We start from the raw sequence: 21098 nt of genomic DNA, 5'->3' as shown, positions 1-21098 counted from the left end.
AACATGAGGTAAGAAAGTGGTTTGAAGATTACAGATCATGCAGGACATGCTAAACAGCAACAAAAGATTTCTTGTGAAGAAGAAAGTAACTAAAAACTAAAAGTACATAGAGTGTGTGCATTACAAAATAAAATTGAAGTACACAGCTTTGCATCTTTGGTTACAAAGTAGGTTGAACAATTTCACAGCTTTTTTCCCCCCCCACCCCACCCACAGAAAAATGTACAAAGAAATTTTTCTTAAAAAAAAAAAGAAAAAAAAAAAGGGGGGGGGGGGGGGGGCGGGGGGGGGGGGGGGGGGATTATGGCAATCTTTTTTCTTTTTTCCGATAAAGAAACTAGCAACATAAATGAGCAACGTTTTCTTCATCAAAATAGCCCACCGAAAATTCTTTAAAGGTTTTATATCACAAGAACTGGTGTCTATCTGTACAACTTGCTACGTTCTTTATACTTTACACTCTGTACAAAATTTACATTCAAACTGGGTCTCAACTAAAGAAACAATCCTAAAGTAAAATTGCCATTAGTGTTAGCACTATGCCAGGATTCTTTATTATTGCCTATATATATTTAATTATGTTCTCCAATTCCACCCATTAGTTGTATTACCAATTATTTTACATTTCAAAAAAGCTCAATTAAACTGATTCTGTGACATTGTTCATTTACATTATGAAAATAGCAGCCCTGTAATAAATAAATGCAAACAGTTAAACTGAACTTATGTATGTTAGTTACTCATGTTGAAGTATGGTGGCTCTTAAAACAGACTCGCACTTCTTACAACATGAAACAGCAAGGCTAAAAATCGACCCCCTTGGTTTTCAAGAAAATCACACGGTAGCCTCAATTATTTGATGTATACAATCTACAACACTGGATATACAGTAGTTGCCTCAATCCAACTTGAACCCGCCTAGCAATTGCCTTTTGTATTGCTGACACAACCTGGACTCCACTTGCTTTGCATGAGATGTCAACTTAAAGAAAGCTCTTGCAGGATGATTGTCTAATACTGGGAAGGCCAAACACCACACACACTGAAGCACGCCTCTTCACTTGTAGACTGGCAAGAAACCGTGGCAAACACGATATTCTTTTTTTTTCTATGAAGATTAGAAGCTTCACGCAGAGGAGACATTAGGCTGCTGTGGAAGTTGCGTTGGCTGGGAGCCTCCCTCTGCAGGTGCTGCTGTTAGCTGTTGCTGCGGGGGAGAAGTGCTGCTGGGATTGGTCAGTTGAACAGGAAGCTGGGATAACTGGTCATTATTAGCAAGGGACTTTAAAAGAGCATTCTCTCGTTCCAGTACAGAGTTCCTCTCATACAACTCCTTTATCTGCTCCTTCAGTACTTCGACTTCCTCTCTGACTGCATACATTAAATGGCTTTTAACCAAATCCTATATTTAAAAAAAAAAAAAAAAAAAGAGTAAAAATCAGTCAGCAAACAAGATCACACACTAACAGAATTAACCTAGTAAAAATCTTTAGCAAACCAGGTATAGTATCCACATAATATTCTAATATAATAACTCAATACCATCAGTACAATTTTAAACTACTGTATCAACTAGTGGAACTAAAACACAGAAGCATTTAAAACTATTGCTTGTGGATGGACTACTGTAGGAAACCATTTCCCTTTTTATTATTTGTTTATTCCGCATACACCTTTATCCAAGGCGACTTACACAGACTAGGGTGTGTGAACTATGCTTCAGCTGCAGAGTGACTTACAACAACGCCTCACCCGAAAGACTGAGCACAAGGAGGTTAGGTGACTTTGCTCCCAGTCACACGGTGAGTCAGTGATTGAGCCGGGGGACCTCCTGGTTACAAGCCACCAGATTAACCACCAGACAACACAGCGTCCTATGATTAAGACAGATTCAAGAGTACACAGTATTGTGTAGACTGTTTTTACTTACCATTGCCTGCTCTATTTTGTTATCGATGGCTACAACACTTGCTCCAGATGTACTGTAAAACAAAAACAAATATGAGCATCAGATGAACAAATGGCAAATATTAAATGTAGCATATTCTTTGTTGTGCTTATCGGGGACTTTGACACAATAATAAATAAACCAACTTAACCCCCTTTTCAAAAATACAAAAAAGTGTCATATGTAATGGCCTGCCCCCTACAAGGCATCACCTGTCCTTCCACATGTAGCAGAATTGCAGTTCTGTGAAAGGAAGGGAATTTCATGAGAAGCATTCTTCAGCATTTTGTTTTCTGAGCCAAGATATGAATCATTCTACATGCCCTTACAAGAAACTTCCTGACAAAACTATGAGATCAGCTTCCTTCCAGGTTCTAGCATCAGCCCTCTCCCAAAAGCACTGATATGCAAAATTCAAATTGTTCAGCTTCCTATGGACTTACTACAAACTGATGCCAATTACTAGTTCCACACCTATTCGTTAACCTTTTCAAATTTGTGTTTTTGCAAAAAAACACTTGACAAGACACAACCATGGTTGCTTCAGGACAGAGAATCGGGACAAAAACTGACATCTTATCTACAGTGTTAGTCTGAAAAATATATGAAGCTGTAAAAAACAACTTTAGCATTCCAGTAATGATTAATGTTTAGGATCAATATGGTTTAGGCCAATATGCTGGAATGCCATGGGGATTTGTAACAAATCAGTGTGGGTGACAACAAGCTTCCTTCCACGTACCTTGAAGTATATTTTATTATCTCCACCCACTCACTAAAATTTGGAGAAATAAGGATCTGTTGATACAAGTCACCCCCTATTTTGATAACCATCTTCTGCCTTATCTTGTTTTACTACTTTTAGCTTCTTTCCTTATTCCAAATACAGATACTTGAGATGAGTTTTTATACATTAAAATTAAAAAAAAAATAACTGGCATTTACTGCTAGGAACACTTTTCAGCTCTCTAGATACTATAACACTGATTAGACGCCAATATTTTGCAAATTTAGTAGGGAAAGTGCTAAGTAAACAACACATTTCCATATTTTTGTTTTTAATGTTAGTGTAAATTCAATGGTTTAGTTGAAACAATACAGATTTTTCTAACAGTTACTATATACAGTTCCCTTCATAGCCATCTTACTGTTACGCTAACATATTTGTATTTACGTATGTAACATTAATAAACGTACAGGGATTTATTATTCAGATATACATGTAGTCACTAAAAGCATTACGTCGTGTTTCACTGCCGATGGTAATTGTACTCAAATACAAGCATACTTAACGATTTTATTAATAAAGCGATTAAATAAATAAATAAATACCTTGATAAAAAGGCCTTAAGCAAATACCAATTCCGCATTGATTTTTTTTTTTTTTTCGCTTTCCGATCTATCGGTCAACTACAACTGATTCGTAAGGTTCCAGATGTTTTGGTATTTTGATTTAAATTTTGATTCGGTGTCTCAACGCTCAGTATTTCTCTATCAGTACCGCCCATCACGCAGCAAGCACAGCAACAAGAAGCTCAGACCAAGACAAGGTACACGAGAGGTGCGAGAAAATCGTAATGTAACCCGAGAATACAGTATCCCTGGAGGAACAGATTTCATTGACAAAAACATGGCAAATTACCGTTGTATGTACTGTTTTTACTTACTGGACTACTTCCAATCAAAACAGCCATACATTGCACAGAATGGTGGTGAAAATAATGTGTCACAACACAGTTGTCAGCGCTCTGGGTGTCTGTCTGTATGTAACGCTTTCCGCTGCCTGAAATGCTTGACCATGCTAAGATTTTATTTTGTATAATCTTACATCTGATTGTAACTTGCCAACTACAGTACAGTCGATTCGCTGTAGTAGGCAGAACCCCTTTACCGTTGCAAAGGGTTCACAGTAATGCAATCTGATGACTGTACATTGTTGTATGTTTATTGTTTTAATGCAATCGAATAAGAAGGAAAGACAGATCAACCTTTAAAATCAAAACGCCCGTTAGAGTTTTTTTTTTTATTTTTTAAATCAAAATTGTGAAACAAAAATCCACTACTTTCTCATGTTTCCTGCTCCCAGATTGTAACCTAAAAACACAAATACATTAAGTTATCGTTAGGCGGACCAAAAGACATTTCTGAAGAAAGCGGTTACTCTTCAGAGACGTGAAAATTGCATAGCACATGACGTCACATATATACCATCAGTTTACTAGCAGTTACTTATGTGAACAGAAAAATCAACTGTGTCATCGTTACGTAAAATATGTTAAAGCATAACATTATACACTAACTGTACATGACTGCAAACAATGCAAAAAGTAAACGGTTTTTATAAGTAAATTACCTGCAGCGTCCACGGTAGTGTGTTAGGCCCCGCGAATACCGAGGAGACAAGCCAGGCGAACTGAGCATTCTAGGGGTTTCAAATGTGCTACCCATGGCAAAGAACTTCGGACCAAAGTCTGCAAAGTCTCTGATTGAACTAGTTTCGTCCACTGATCCACAAGCGACTCCTCAGCAGGTACTGGTTGCAACGCCTGGTTATGCAATGTTCTTGTAACTTGAGAGCCACATCATACCCACCCACCCACACACACACTACAAATATGGACATAAGTTAGGCATGCTATTTGTATTTGCATGTTTAGAGATACCAAAAAGAGAGGTGGATTAAGATCAGAAAGACAGACAGAATTGATACACCTGATCTAAAAAAAAAAAAAGACACAGGACAAATGACAATAGTACAAAGCAGCAACTGAAATGAACCACTGTTATTAAATGGAGTCCCTCACGCATTTACGGGTGCTTTTAACCATACTAATGCAATCAATCAAAAAGCCTACATTTCCACATTGTTGCTACGTTATATATAGGTTATTCGCATTTTAAACAAACAGTCACAAAATGTTACCATTCACTACTTGAACTTTAACAAGTTTGGTTCAATAGATAAGAATGTGCACGAAGAGAAAAGCAGGTGCTGACCAGTCCTGGTGCCCTTCCAAGTGTTGTTAGTTTGTGCAAAATTAATCTGACCTTTTTGTGGTGAAGGCGTTCACATGGAGATAATTGGTCCTTGATTAAATGTCCAGAGCATTAAAATAAACAGCATGCATTTTAAATACTTAAGATGATTTTGTTGTGGTTGAGGGTACAGGCAGATGCACAGACAGACAGAGACAGACAGAGAGAGAACTAGGGCGCTGCCAAATCTTTCACCATCAATATATAACTTTCCAAAAAAGCTGATGCATAGATTCATCCACATTATGAAAGTTTTTTTTCTTTTTTTAATGTAATGTGCAACATTGCCAAATGTTAAAAATAGAACGCATAAAAATACAGTACTTGTGACTGTAATTAGGTAGTGTGTTGCTGAGAAAAAAATATTTAGAGAATTAAAAATGTACTGCAGCTTACTTGGACTGCAATAAAATAAACTACATTATCATGAAGCTGGAGAAGGATACAATATGATTTCTAAGCTTTTGAGTATCCCAATTTCAACTATTGTTTCTATTATCAAGAATTACAACACTCATGGTTCCCGCAGTCTGGAAGAAAGAAGGTTCTTTCACCAATAACACGCAGAGGAATTGTGAAGAAGGTTAATAACAATCAGAGATTGACTGCCAAAGACATTCAAAATGAACTGGCTGCAAGTGGGATTGGAGCTCCCATTTCAACCAGAGGTCAAGTATTCCATATTGAAGGTCTCAATGGTAGCAGGCCAAGGAAAACGTCACAAGGACAATTGAGAATCTTTGGTATGAGTTGAAGACGATTGTGCACAAGAGAAGTCCTTTGAATTTGAATGAACTGGAACAATTTTGCATTGAAGAATGGTCAGAAATCACTGAAGAATCATGCCAAAAGCTCACTGACAAATATCGTAATTGTTTAAGACAGGTTACTATTGCTAAAGGTGTCTCAACTGGCTATTGATTTAAATTTTCCTTGTCAGGGTATGAATACTTTTGAATCAGCATTTTTGCAAAAAAAAATTGGGGTATGTAGACTTTTGACTACAACTGTTTGCCAATGCCCTCTTGCTGTGGAGTATTTCATACTGAAAATAGCAGAACTAACACGCTGCAATTAAAACTTGTTTTCACTGAAAAATAAACGGTAACACGTAGCTGTCTGTGTTACATGTTGTCAGATTAGGACATGACTAATGCTGAGCATGGGAGCTGCAGCATGCTGTACAAAACCAGGCACATATACAGTATGGGTCTCCTCCAGCTAGATTCATTCTAATCAAAGTACTGTATGAGCACTACAGTACAGCATCAACCTCCGAGAACACCGATACATTGGTGTGTGGCACTACAGTACAGAATAGCAGTGTAATCAAAGTTTATACAGATGACCGCATTCAGCAAAACAGCTAACCAGGTAGACGGCTGATATTACTCAGCCTTAACTTAGTAAGATGTTGCATCCCCATCATTGGTTGGTCAACAATATGAAAACACCCAGTTAGGGACAATGGTTTACTGATGGCCTAATGATTTACATAAATCCCCACTTTTACCATCATCAGTTCAAGTATCTGCAATTCTGCATTACAGAGAAGACATATGATACATAAACATTATGCCTTCACCTGAATAACACTAAGTGTAACTAATTCATTTTAGGTGATAAATACACACACACACACATCCAAATCTAAAATGTATTAGTTACACTATGTTCTGAGGTACAATGCTGCACATATGTACGTTTTGTTCTTAATGCAGAACTGCACTGGAATGAATAATAATTAAGAAAACACCAGGTTTCACATTAACCCTAAAAGAACAAAACTCCTGTCCTTACCATAAAAACCTAACTTTTCTTGTATGAAGCCTAATTTTAAAAAATCTGAAGCACAGCCTGGAATTTAAAATGTGCAACAGCTGGAAAAGATATTCGCAGTGTGTAATAGCTGGAGGACAATAATCTCACACCCAAGAGATTCTGAGAAAGAAACTTGTTTTTCCATTTACCTGGACATGGATTAACTCTGTCATTCCAAACAAATTAAGGGGCGAAAAAGGGAGACACCTTATACTGTGCAAATTAAAACGAGTAACCTTAAATCTTACTGAATTTCAGCAATATTAATAAACAGAAAAGTGCATACAGAAAAGCAGGGCTTGGCCACACTGTACCAGAAATATGATTACTAGCACCATCTAGTGGTTTATATTGTCCTGTTTCCACTGGAAGGAAAATGTAGTGTTACACTAGATCAAGGCTACTCAACTCCTGGAGGACCACTGTTTTAGCACACAAATAACACAACACAGTATAAGAATGTACTTTTTTTTTGCAATAATTTTTTTGCGTCAGAAAAGGCATCCACAGAGCATTGGTAGCACAAGCAATTCATAAAGAATACTTGCAAATGCTGAAATGCAGATGGTAAGGCCACACCTGACAAAAACAAAGCGACAGAGCAAGAGTCTCCACAGCAGCCCTGCTTTGGCTTGTTGCTTTGACTAAATAATTGTTTCAGTCTCTTGCCTCAGGTGAGGACAGTCAGAATAAGGTGTGTTTTAGATATATTTGATGAATTGCCATTCTTTGCCAGGTTAATGAAGTAAATGCTTCAATACAATTAAATACATTGATTTTTCTTCCCGTCTTAAGATCTTTGACAAACTTTTTTAATTTGTTTTAAGTTTGTTATGATTGTTTAGGGACAGGGTGTAGGCTTTTTTTGCAGGCTATTCCACATCTTCCCATTGTGGCAACAGCTGGGGGGGTTAAGTGTTCATTCAGATCTTTCACTGTAATGCAATGAGTCAATGACTTAACCTCTTTCTTTGCTGATGCACAGAAATTTGCTTAGGCCTACTTGTTGTAATCTGTCTTTAGGTTTTTTTTTCCATAAATTTTTCTACATTACTGCCAGGAAAAATGACAAACCTTTAGGTTTGCCTTAGGGTGCAGGTTAATACAATGCATCAGGAACAGCAAAAGTTGGCAACGGAAAGGAGCCTAAACAGGTCTCTCTAAATAAGGTTTGGCAAGACTCAAATTATAAAAGCCATATCTGAAAAACTAAATATTAGCTTGTACTTTTTTTTTGTATTTTAAATCCCACCGTTTTTAAACATAACTTGTTACACAACACAGTATCTCATTACCATGCACAGATCATGTGCAAGGAAACAACACAATATATTAACAGGCACACCTCATAAGCAATTAATAGCAATTGATTAATGCTGATTAATTGAATAGAAGCTATTCATCACTGGCCATAATGGTAATCTACTGAGCTTAGTTTCTGTTAGTTTTACTTTCCAAGTTTATGTTAAGTGATTGAAGTTGTGAATGACAGTTTTGTTTGTGGGTATCCAATTAATTTGAACACATGTGTAGTTCATTGTGGTATATGCTGTATATTTTTTTTTTTTTTTTTTTTTTTTTTACAAATGAAGAAACTGTATTTAAACTCTACCAGTTTTTCATTTCATATATAATATATAATGCTCTGGAGAAAGTAGTACCAGCTATGTGCACAACAAAAGAAGATGGCAAGAGTCACCACGAGAATATAAAAAGTGCACCAAGATGTGGAATTTCGTGCATACCTTTCCCTGGTTTAACCTTACTGTAATTTAAACAAATCACTTCCATGATTTTTGAGATTTAGCAATAAATGCAGAGAGCTATACAGTGTACTGAAGAATCTGAGGCCACTGTAAAAAAAAAAAAAAAAAAAAAAAAAAAAGAAAAAGATTAAACATCTTACTTCTGCCATCTAAATATTGGTTTGATAAATGTCAAGTAGTAGCATTAGGTAAGCACAACACTATTTCACGCTCATACATTTCGTCGTTATGGTGAAACTAATTACGATTAGATTTCCACAAATGTTTCCACTTAGTGTTTCGAGAATCACCCACAGTACTGCTCAACCCAATCTCACTGTCACTTGATGTTGGTTTGGTAGTAAATTATTTAGAGAGACCTGTCTATAAAGCCACATATAAAAGGCACTTGCAGTGTTTCGGCGTTAACCCAAACATCTATTAGCATGAGTTGTTACAATGACATTAATTGGTGGTGGAGCACTAAAGATTGAGGTCATGGTGAAGAATATCCTTTTATAGATCCTGATCGCCTTGTGCGTTTGTATCTAGATGTGGTGCAGTACCAGTCTGACTTTTCACTCTAACCTCCAAACAAACAATTTTCAGATACTGTACTTTAGTAATTTTGAAGCATGCAGTTTGTGTACCTTCAAGCAGTTCATGACAAACATCCTGCCTCATTGAGAGGAGATGGGCTACAGATGTTTTACATTGTTAAACAAGCAGCCCCTGAAACACAGATCTTAAAAAAAAAAAAAAAAAATCATAATAATGATAAATCTCCCAAAATAAAAATTGATGATCCAAAAGGACAAAATAGTGTGCAATAGTAAAGTAAACCTATTTTTAAAACATCTTTTAAATGTTCATTGAGAATGTTGAGACAGAAATGGTAAACCTCAACTTCCTGTATGCACATTTCTTTTGCAGTAATCTTTCATATCTTAACCGCCTACATTTTTGGTACACTTGTCTAAAGAACTACACAGCAGTAACTGAATGCTCTACATGCAGTACAGGCTGATCTGTACAGAGATTCAACACAAGAACTATCACCAGAATCAAACAGATTTTAAAGGGGTTTAAAGGACTGTTTTTGCTCAATTTAAAAAAGACACATCCCAGACTCCTGGACCACTATATTTATTTATATTTAACATATGGACATGTTACACCATTTCTTAACCTCGAGTTAAAAAATAAGTTATCAAGTATAACAAGAAAACATGCAAAATCATGTACAGATCCATGCTATTAATTCCAATCAAATTAATTGTAAAAAGCACAAATAGCTGGATCAATGAACATTTAATGTCAGCTGGTCACCACACATTGTTTTATTAAACAAGGTAATTTCCTCAGTGTTTTACCAATTTTCTACATACATTTCAAAGACCCTGGAAAGTCACTAAGCTAAACGCTCCCTTAAGCAGCCCCTGGGCTAATCATTAGGTAATTAGACAAATCCAAATATATCTGACTGGCTAATACAATCTATTAGTATTAAGAAATAAAATCACTAAAATAATTCCAGTAAAAGTACATGACTAATTTATTGCAAAGTTATTTCACCGGATGTTCAGACTACAATTTGTTTAACCAAAATACCATGCAGTACTTAGTTGGGCAGACTAACCAGAGTCATTGTCAGTAGTATATTAGCTAATTTATTACTGATAATGTACAAGTAGCTGCATTAGTGCATTCAGGATGGTTCAAGACATATGCTTACTTGTTACCGATTCAGTATTAATAAAAATGTCAGTACAAAAATAACAAAGCTGTCTACTGAGAGCGCAAGGCAAGACAATCAGAATGCCAAGCTTTCCATGCAGACTCAAGACTCACGACTCACAAGCCCTTATCTGCACACACTACAGTACACACTCATACCTATTACGGGCCTTCTTTGAATTCCGTAACTTGTTACAAGGAAATGCTTGGTAGAAAGCAGTTGATGGATTCCTACATAGTTAAGAACCAAACAGAAAGAAAGAGGGAAGTGAAGAAAATCACACAAAAATAATCTAAGTCTTTCTAAAAAAGCATGCACTTTTCCCCCTTTACACAAAAGATCAATAACTTTTAAAAATAAAAACCCAATATAATCCTTACAATTTAAAAGAATAGAAAAGAACAAACATTTTTATAGACTTTTTTTCTAATTTGGTCTTGGTAAAATTTGCATGCAAAGTTCTTTGTATTATAACCTCCCCTCGATTCAGGGTTTGGCTTGCTCGAGATTCACAGCAGGGTTGAAAGTTAGGTTTACCCAGTAAAGTTAGAGCTGATTTATGAAGAGCGCTCGAGGGTACAATTTCTTACTAAAAAGCGATTTTATTTTCGGCTAAACTAAAACCCTTGGTTTGGTCGAAACATGACACTAAAAGTTTTGTCATGTTTTAGAAATCTTTAGATTAATATATATATATATATATATATATATATATATATATATATATATATATATATATTATTACATATTTCACTGGTTTGGGGTTTTGTGTAAATTGTTCATCACCTGCAACAGCTAAAATAAAATTAAAAAATCAGTGCCATCTGGTACATGAAAAATGAGATAACCATGATTTAAATCCATGGTATGCAACATGTAAAAATGATAATGACTGATGCCTTCATTTACCCCAAAGTGCTGCCAATAGCTTCTACATTTTTATCATAATTGAGTAAGTGCTACTCTACATACATGTAAAAATGATCCACTTAACCTCCTTTAGTGTGTAAAGACAACTGGGTGGACAGAAAGACAGCCTATATCTACTTTGAGATCATCCAGGCATTGTATTTTTTTTAGCTATGAACCCATGGCGCACCCATCAAATTTTACTTAAACATATCTGAATTGTCTTACAGCTCAATTCAAAGCAGCTACAGCATACCCCATTTACTGCATCTCTCCCTTAGTGTCTCAAGAATGTTAAGCATAGGCACTACCCCACCCACTACAAATGCAAGGCCAAGTATTACTCATCCTAGAGGAAAAGGTGCTGAAATGACAAATATCTGGAAACAGACTGAAATCTTTTAACAAAAGACACACACACACTAGATGCTAGGTTCAAAAACCTGCTGCTTTTACCAACATTCATGATGTGGACAGGAAGAGGAAATGTTATATTAGGTTTGTAGACAGGAAATAGTTCAGCGTTGACATACAATACATCCGTAAGCCTGCAAATGTTATCAGATTTATAAAAAAAAAAAAAAAAAAAAAAAAAAAAAACACATTTACTTCATAAACTAGTTTACCACAGTACTGCAGGACTGCATAATTCAAACTACTAATCTGTCACAGTTAGAAAGAACTTTACCATTTCATACCCGATTGTCAGTTACAAAAGTAACCAAACTGTTTGTCCTCAATTTTTCAACCTGCTAAGAGAATGAAACTTTACCCAGCATAATTTATTGGTTGATTTCAAACAATAAAACTGCTTGCCATGCCACTCTGAAATTCTAGCTCTGTGCTTATCAGCTCACTGGCAACATTCCAGTTAGTCATTCATGAATACTGTTCAAAGTATTTGGCATAACATGCCAGCATACCTCTGAACGCATCAAACTGCCTTCATTACTACAAATTAAGTTTTAGATTTACTAGAATATTCCTTCTGAAATCATTTACTTACAAGAGAAATCAAGATATTCACCTGCTTGCAGATGCACTGATATTGATCAGTTACGTATGATAGAGATCTACATCTATATAAAGAAATTCCTGCATATGTAGCTGGAAACAGTAAACAAACCTATATTCTTAATGATAATTATGAGTTTGAAGCAATTACTTGGGAAGGAAGAGTCAGTGGAGTCCAATTACTAATACTGTAGGTGCTTGCCTTAGTCATTTTCCTCTGACTCAAACCACCATCTCATTTCTCATACTTCTGCTGGGTCAGCAGCAAAACAGGATATATAGAGTACAAAACAGTTTACATTTATTAGAAAAAAAATGTAATACTTGAATACAGGATCGTGGTGGAATGTGACTGACAATACATTGGGCCAACTTGATGTATTTGACAAATAAGACAATCTACTTAAAAGTTTCTTAATCAACCTCCTATTTCACAGAGTACTGTTTCTCTCCTTTTTCCCATTTGATGTGCAAAGCTGGATGTTTGCTAGAGGCTAACTGGCTGTGGCAGGACTGGTATATCAAACATCAAAGGGTGTGCGTGATTTATTCCGGCTTTGTATTTGAAGGTGCCATGCAAACCGCAGAATAAAAATTAACTGTACAGTAATTTAGCTGTATGCAACAGTAGGGAGTGGATACTGGTTGAAAATTATTTTTTTAAAAATTATAATTTTAAATATATATATATATAATATATATATATATATATATATATATATATATATATACACATATACACACACACACACATATAGATATATATATATATATATATATATATATATATATATATATATATATATATATATATATATATATATATATACACACACACAAAATACACACACACAAAATAAGAGCTGGTTTCTCCACTTAAACATTTTAAAAAATATATATACTTTACATGTAGGAGTACTGAATACAACACTAGAGACAAGAAGTTCATTTAATGTGCTACCACCAATATAAGAGTTTCTATTTTTGATTTTTTTTTTTTTTTTTTTTTTTTTTTTTTTTTTAAAGTGGCGTGGATTTCAAATCCTTAGTTATCACTTGTTTAATTGATGTAGACCACACATTACCAACATGAACATATATGGTTGGGATGATTTCATGCTAGAATTACATTTATCAGCATATACATTCCACTTCTTGTTTACATAGAAACACTAGCACTTGGTAATACATTTGCTGAATACACGTGACTGCTACAGTAGTTTAAAAGAAAACCTGACTAATTATCAAGAATCCAGTGGAGGCACTCCTATTTTTCAAATTCTTTGTCTGGCCTCCAGAATGACATCAGTTAATCCTTGCAATTGATCACATGACCCTCTACCCCTTTAAATACTTACTGCATGCTGCACTTGAAGAAACAAGCAAATTACTACTGCACAGGAAAGAGAATTTAAATATAACAGCTTCAAAATGGGAGGTGAAAAAAGCTGATTTTATATATTATACACACACACACACACACACACACACACACAAGTAGTTCTGGGTACAAACCTAAGAGCACAGAACCCTTTGAACTGAAAACCACCATTTACAGTCTTATTAAATGTTTGTATTTACTTTTGTAATGTTAGCTTTCCTTGTTTAAAGCCAATCATTAACTAAAAGCCATTTGGCCACCCAGGTTAAGGTGCAGAAGCAAGTAGGTCACAGACCTTACATTAACCAACAGGCTTGTCCTCCTCCAGGATATACCAAGCCGCACTTAATCTCAAGTATGGCATGACACACACTTCATTCTTTTAAACCTCCCACAGCCAAACTGCCATTACATACATTAAGACAGACACTTAAATCAGACAAATTATTGCTCTCTATACATTATTTGCGGTTAGCCAATTCTTGGTAGCAAGTGATCAGATTATAGTTATATATTTCAAGGAAAACTAGACTCCTGTATTTCTGTATTCACAACCATTACTTTACATAGACAATATAGCATCACATTCCCTGAACTATACTGAGTCTACTGGTATTGACAGAACTTTAAAAACTGGACTGGCCTGGTATTTGATGACTTAACTGGATATCACTGTTTTCCCAAAATTCTTCTATATCACTTACTGTGCGACAATGCTGCAGATAAATACAAATGCAGGGTACACATTAAACTTGTTACTTAGAAATTGAACATAGGCAAGACAATAATGCATATTAACATCAATGTAACCAAAACCTGGTGCAGTAGATGTCACTAGGTCCAAAATAGTTGAGATCAATCTACTTTGACAATTTGCGTTTCGTGTTATACAAAACTGAACATACATACACTATGTAGTGTATTTATAATTAATTTCCCTTTTGCTGTCACTTACAGGCAAATGATACAATGATGTACTTCCTCTTTTAGTACAGGCAGTTTGTATATGAAAAAACTTTAAAAAAAGGAACAAACTTTAGGAGTAGGAAGTTTGTTTTTTATAATCATCAAATTTCCAAGTGACTTAACCCACTTTTGTCAAACTTAATGAGGAACAGCTTAGTTCTTATAATGGCAAAAAGTTTAAGTGCAAAATTATTTAAACTGTGCAAGGATTATGCTCAACACCTATTAGCACAACAAAATTAAGTATCAATTAAAGACTACAACTTAACATATTTAATAAAATCTAACAATTATAAAAAATGGTGTCATTAGGAAAGCCAATACTTATGTATATAAACTACTAACTAACATAAAAAGGATTTACCTTATGCCTCTGGTACAGTATACAGTACTTTTCAGCAATAAACTGCAATAACCTTTATTTTTAATATAGCACCTGTCAATAAAAATTGCTGCAAAGCACGTCACATGAATAAAAACATTAATACTCATAAGAGAATGCAAGAAAAGCAATAAAAACAAAAAGAAACACATAGAACAGTAAAACAAGGCAGATAATAAAAGAAACAATTTTGCCATAAAAAGAGTGTGTTTTTATTCTTGTTTAAAAGCAGTGACATTTGGTGCTTCCCTTACAGAGCTAGGCAGATCATTACAAAGTTTTGGGGTCCTATAACTGAAAGCAATAACCCCCAATTCTTGGAAAATATTCAAACAAAAAAGGAACTGAGAAGTCTCCGCCTCCTGTCGAGAGTAATACCAGCATTAAAGACGAAGCAAATATCTGTATTTTGCATGAGTGATACTGTACATTATTATATTTGTTAACTAGACAGAAGCAGTCGCTTTTCTATGAGTGGGGTTTGCTTATTGGGATCTTCTGCATCACATTTTATTTATTAAAAAAAAAAAAAAAAAAAAAAGCACTAGAAAGCCAGACTACATTAATGAACAGCCATAATTAGCACCATCGTCTCTTAACAGCTCATTAACTGAACAGTGAAAGACACCCAGGGCAGAGCCCCCACAATCAAGTACTGAGACTGACTCAATGCTGTAGTGGACACTTCACAATCACAGCCATTCATAGAGTTTCTGGAATGTAGGCTGTGTGGTTCATGCAGGTCAGCTATCTCTGGAAAAATGAGCTGTACTCTTGTCTCCATTCCAACATGCCTAGAAAGGCTCCACCAATATATGGGCTTCCAGCGAAACAGGACGTTTAAACAAACTACATTACACCAATCCACTAAAAAAAACACTAAAACCAAACCAAATACTTCAACTCCAGATAAACATCCAGATTTTTTGTCCTCCTCCATTTTTTTCCTAACCTGTTTTAATACTGTATCCACTCAAGACTAAAATGGCTTTTTTTAAAAACCATTTAAAATTTATGCCGTACTTCACCGACATCTATTTAGAAAAAAATTATCATTCTAATTCTTTGGTATTAAAATACTAGGAAGAGGACTATTCTTTCAATGGAACAATATCAGTTAACAACCAGAAGTGTCTAGTGAGAAGTTTCCTAATCTGTCCCCACCAAGCCACACTACTCGTTACCTGATAACTGACTGTTGTTAACGGTTCCATTTTTGCTTATCAGACTGCAGTTAAATAACAGTTTACTGAAATATCTGACTACTCACCCAGATGAGGAACTTCTTTCTCAGTAATCAAAATTTGAGAACTGATCATACCTCAGGTTTACCTCTGGGCTTTAGTTGCTGGTTTCTGTCAAGTCCCCGGTGTTATAAAACAGACATCAATTGTTAAACCTAGAATAGTATTCCAAAACCACTGTGCATTAACATTTCAAGACTTAAAAAAAAAAAATGGGGTAACACTATCTTAGCCTTCTCAGTTCTCAAGCAGCTTGACCATTATCATCTTATTTGTACCACGTGTGGTGTAAAATCCCCAAGAACTTTTTTTTTTTTTTTTTTTTAATAACACCATTCCAAAAAATAGTGAAAATAAAATAAATGTGGCCTATAAAATACATCCTGTTTTAACAAATTGGAATACAGCAAAATTTCAACCCCAAATAGAATACACCACCACCAACTCTATTTATTATTTTGAAACTACCATGCACGTACATTAAAAATCAATTTAACCATAAATCTGCTCCTCCCAATAATTAAGACAGCGAAATGTAGGCCCTTGATTACTCAGCACTGAAGAGAAACGTTTCGCAAGCACTGTAGAATCTGAAAGCAAGTTCTGATAAGTGAACGTAACCCTTCACCTCTCTGAACTAGTCGAAATGGTTCTTCCAAACACACTTCCTATTCTGTTCAGCCCTCATTCATAAATGAGGCCCAACAATCAATACTTGTGGTTTCCAGAAATGTCAGAGTTGCCAGAATAAAGGAATATAACCCAACTATGGGTAAAACAGAGTTTTTAATAAATAAATAGCATTTTAAAATGATTCAGCTAGTCAGCAAAACTATTCTTTTCAGCAGTGATATTTTTAAGTGCCATTTGCAAAAGTTTTTGCTGATGTGAATAGTGAAGAGCGAAGGGGGGTAATTTTATGAAGAAGGGTTTGCTCCAGCATTTGGTATAACTAATTAAAAACACCAAGTGCTCAATATATTTTTGCAATGTGTGCCAACATTGTTAGACTTCATTCCTACTCAAGTTGGTATCCAGCAATACAGTTCTTAAAACCCTGGTCTTCCTCCCCTCAAACTTAAAGGACTTTAACTTCCATGAAACACATTGTGTGTGCGCCTTGGAATTATAATCAGCTACTGCGGTATCTGTAACCTTCCATATTATAGTTTATGCTCAGGTTGCTGATTTAAGGCTCCATTTATTAAACAGCAACTTTATACATTGATGAGCAATATCAAATCTGACACACCCCCTTTACAGAACAGTGAATTAACCTTGTATTGGTCATTTTTTAATTCACTCCAATGCAACTTCATACAGCTTGTTTCCAGAACATAAATAAAAAATGAACAATTGCATCTCAACATTTAAAGGGGTATCTTAATATTAGTATTTAATTAAGTATTGTGCATTGTCACATGTCTGATAGTGAAATGTTCAAACCACATTAACTAACCCTCTTTTTTTCCTGGTATCTGAGGACCCCAAAGATTCAGTTTTCTATTCTTAAACAGTGTTTTATTATTTTAAACTCCTATTTTACGTAGACAAAAACAATTAATTTTAGAATTAAATCTGCAGTGATCAATTTATTGCTTTGAACAGTGCAATGTCTAATGACTTTATGAAATCCAAAATAAAAAGCACACGTACCTGTCTTCATCACCATCAATGGTAATGGGTATGCCAAATACTGTTGTTGTTATGCTGTTCATGGGGGTGGCTGCTGACAGATGCAGGGGCTCAGGAATGAAAGGCTTAATAAGATCTTTTCCAGAAATTACAGGAGGCTGAGGTAGAACATCGGAATTTCTTCGGTTCTCATCCACCTGGCTGACGACAGATTGGGTTTGGGCCTGAAACTGGCTGAAATTGGACTGGGGCAGGTTTGAGGCTACACTTGGCAGCCCTTGCACGCCAGACCCTGCAGTCTGGGCTAAGTTTGCAACCCTGGAGGCCTGCGATTGACTCATCATATTGGATTGTCCTATTGTTGGGGGAACATTTGGCATGGTCACAGGATTGCTGGACACACCTGGCACACTTGTTGAACCACTCAAAATACCAGTAGTGGGCACAACAGCAGGCACGTTTTGGACGCCAAGGACCCCTGGGTGGAGGCCCGAGAGTTGATTGCTTCCACCCTCCCCTGGAGCCTGCTGCTGACTCATAGCCTGCTGCTGCAGTTGCACAACGCCAGGCACTGTTCCTACACACTGCTGCACCACACCTCCTTGCTGCTGAAGGACTCCCTGAGCAGGAGCTGAATGACTACCTTGCATGACTCCAGTGCCTTGCTCAGCTGATTCACCAGTCTGAACTGGCAGTCCCAACACTTGGGCCCCACTGGCAGCAGGTGTCATGACTGGCGAGGGACCCTGGCTCACTGACTGGCCCACCGGAAGACTGGAAACCAGGAGGGTCTGTGCTGTTGATCCTGGGGCACTTTGCAGGTGCAGGTGCTGTCGGTAATCCGGCTGACTGCTGGGTAGGGCAGAGGGCTGGCTTGGCAACAGGTGGGCAGGGGGGAGCTGCTGGGGCTGAACTGGATATGCAAACTGCTGGGGCTGAGACACTGGTGGTACACTGGGTGGATTCTGTACCTGCTGATGCCGAGAAGGCACGGGCATGACAGCCTGTTGCACTGTTACACTTTGATGCTGCATGCTCATTCCATTGTGTCCAAGGGGGATTTGTGCAGTAGCAGGCGGCACATTGACCTGTACCTGCTGCGTTGGAACAACATTTTGCTGGATGCCGGGAACAGCAGGAGTGGAATATACAAGGGGCTGAAACGCACCTTGTGCCATAGTTCCACTGGCAGTCTGAAGCCCCATACCATAACCCTGCTGCTGAGAGGGCTGGCTGCTCTGGTCAGCCTGTTGCAAGTGGGAAACAGCAGCAAATGAACTGTCAGCTGTAGAATCAGGTCCCTGCATTGAGTGTGGGGCAGGGCCAACAACAGAACCGCCAGTGGCACCAAGACCACTATCCCTATCTGTGCTGTGTTCCGAAGTAGTAGCATGCCTCATGCTATCCACAGTCCTGGTAATTACAGAGCCTTCGGAATCTCTTTCATAGAATTCCATGCAGGTCCATCTGCCCCTCCTGAAGGGTTCTCCTGTACCATGATCAAGTTTGATGACCCTGAAACGTGAACTGCAAGTTGTCGTAGTAGAAGCGGCGGCGGCAGTGGGCGGAGGAGACTGGGACGTGACTACTGACACATTAGTAGACACTCCAGTGCTAGCTGCTGGTGTAGATTGTTGCAGACCCCCAACTGAAGCAGCAGGGGGCTGGGCTGACGTTACTCCTAGTCCCAAAACTTGTGGATTAACATTGGGAACGGCGGAATGAGCTGTCAAAACCGTGCTTCTTAATGCCACTGGCTGCCCATCTTGAGGTATATTCGGTGTAATCGCACCAGAGGCTTCAGTCTCCCCAACATTATTTAAGGTTTCTTCAGATGAACTTCGCTCGCAAACTTCTTCTGGCTCCAAATCTGTAGCCCTGGAGACATCAAAGATTTCCGATGACACGTCCTCAGTCCTCGATTCGTCCGGGTCATCTAAACTCTCCGTATCGTCCGTGATGCTGCTAGCAGCCACCTGAGCCTGAGTGACACTTGTGATCTGAAAACAGCTCTTCTTTTTCGCCGGCATTTTAGACATTTTGAGAACCACAAAAGAAATGACTCCACACTCCCCTTCTATGATAAAGTATATACAGTCTACGAAAACAACAACAAAAAAAAAAGATAACGATTTCACAGTGTATAACTGTTAGAAACACGGTTATACATCATCTTCCTTCCTCTTTCCTCCTGTTGCTCTTACGACTTCAAAAAAACATATATGATCCAACCTTCTCTACTCCAGTCGTGCAGTTCCGCCGCTACGTCTTCTCTGTCCGACCGTAGCTTCCTTTTCTTCTCTTCTCAAAAGCCGGCCTGCTCAATCAGCTGATCACCCGGCTCCCGAGTTGTCAGCAGGCCGCTGTCGCAGATATGGATCCCCAGCTGCAGCAGCTACTTTAGTCTGAGGCGGGCCCGCTCTACTCAACTCTCCTTTTTATAACACTTTTTCTACCTGGGAATTAGCATATACGACATTCTGTTGACAGAGTATAAATTCAACGTCCTGCTCAGTGGAAGCTGAAGGTCTCAGCTGTTAGGAAGGTTAGTAAAGACAGTTATACAGCTTTCCCGAACTCTTCGTTCTTCTCTTTTTCACAGACTCAAGGGAACTGAATTTCACAAACTGCCTCCCTTCCTCGTCTCACTCGACACAAGATGGCTATGTGAAAACGCACTGCACTATGGGACTCCAGCGCCGCTGGGTGCGTGGTTAATAGTGAATACAGAACTTGCGCAAGTCTCTGTCTCCTCCTCCTCTGCATCCGCCACAGCTGACAATCAACGCACGTAATTTTGAAATAACGTTTTCGTGACGTCACCGTATATTCCCCTGCACCCACAGTAGGTACATAAATCAAAATTGAGCTCTTTCCTCAACACGGTTACATGATCACTGGTGCTCGTCTTAGTGTTGCACTTGCTGCATGTCCCTACCACGATTCAGTTTTCCACATCAGTATACTGACTACCCTAGTCACATAACCAGTGAGATTCTTACCATCAAGCAAATGTAACTGACAGGCAGGGATGGGCAGTATTGAAAATACATGTCATTGAAATACGTATTTTCATTACATTTGCATTTTTTGTAATTTGTAATGCAAATGAAAATGCTAATGTATTATATTTTGTATTTTGTATTGAAAATACAGTTGCCTGAGTATTTTGTAATTTCAAAATACTCAAAAATACATTGGATTTCATAGGATTTCAGAGACAAACGACCTGAAACAATGTTCACGTATGGTTTGTATCTGAAAAAGAGTTATTTGATT

General features: G+C 37.3%; 1 protein-coding gene across 2 annotated transcripts; it reads right to left on the bottom strand.

Moving 5' to 3' along the window:
* Positions 1–286: 286 nt before the first annotated feature.
* On the bottom strand, positions 287–20773 carry LOC121326562 (TSC22 domain family protein 2-like). 2 transcript variants are annotated; one of them, XM_041269902.1, is made up of 4 exons: positions 17841–20773; positions 10447–10518; positions 1931–1982; positions 287–1402 (listed from the first exon to the last, which is right to left on the bottom strand). In XM_041269902.1, exons 1-4 carry the CDS (start codon positions 19856–19858, stop codon positions 1127–1129), a joined length of 2418 nt encoding a protein of 805 aa, XP_041125836.1. In that variant the 5' UTR covers positions 19859–20773; the 3' UTR covers positions 287–1126. The 2 variants fall into 2 exon arrangements, with proteins under 2 accessions (XP_041125836.1, XP_041125837.1); XM_041269903.1 differs by lacking the exon at positions 10447–10518 and having other exon boundaries at positions 17841–20770.
* Positions 20774–21098: the final 325 nt, after the last annotated feature.

The sequence above is a fragment of the Polyodon spathula genome, chromosome 14 (assembly GCF_017654505.1).
Source record: "Polyodon spathula isolate WHYD16114869_AA chromosome 14, ASM1765450v1, whole genome shotgun sequence".
Lineage (NCBI taxonomy): Eukaryota > Metazoa > Chordata > Actinopteri > Acipenseriformes > Polyodontidae > Polyodon > Polyodon spathula.
Note: the sequence above shows the minus strand (reverse complement) of the source record. Positions and strands in the feature narration are given on the sequence as shown.

Bases quoted from the DNA above. Each gene is read 5' to 3' on its own strand.
- LOC121326562 (XM_041269902.1), bottom strand. From the start codon at position 19,858: ATGTCTAAAATGCCGGCGAAAAAGAAGAGCTGTTTTCAGATCACAAGT. The intron at 1,983-10,446 runs GTATGAGTGTGT...TTTGTTTTACAG, and splicing joins TCAAAGAAGGCCCGTAATAG to TACATCTGGAGCAAGTGTTG. The intron at 1,403-1,930 runs GTAAGTAAAAAC...TTTTAAATATAG, and splicing joins ACAAAATAGAGCAGGCAATG to GATTTGGTTAAAAGCCATTT.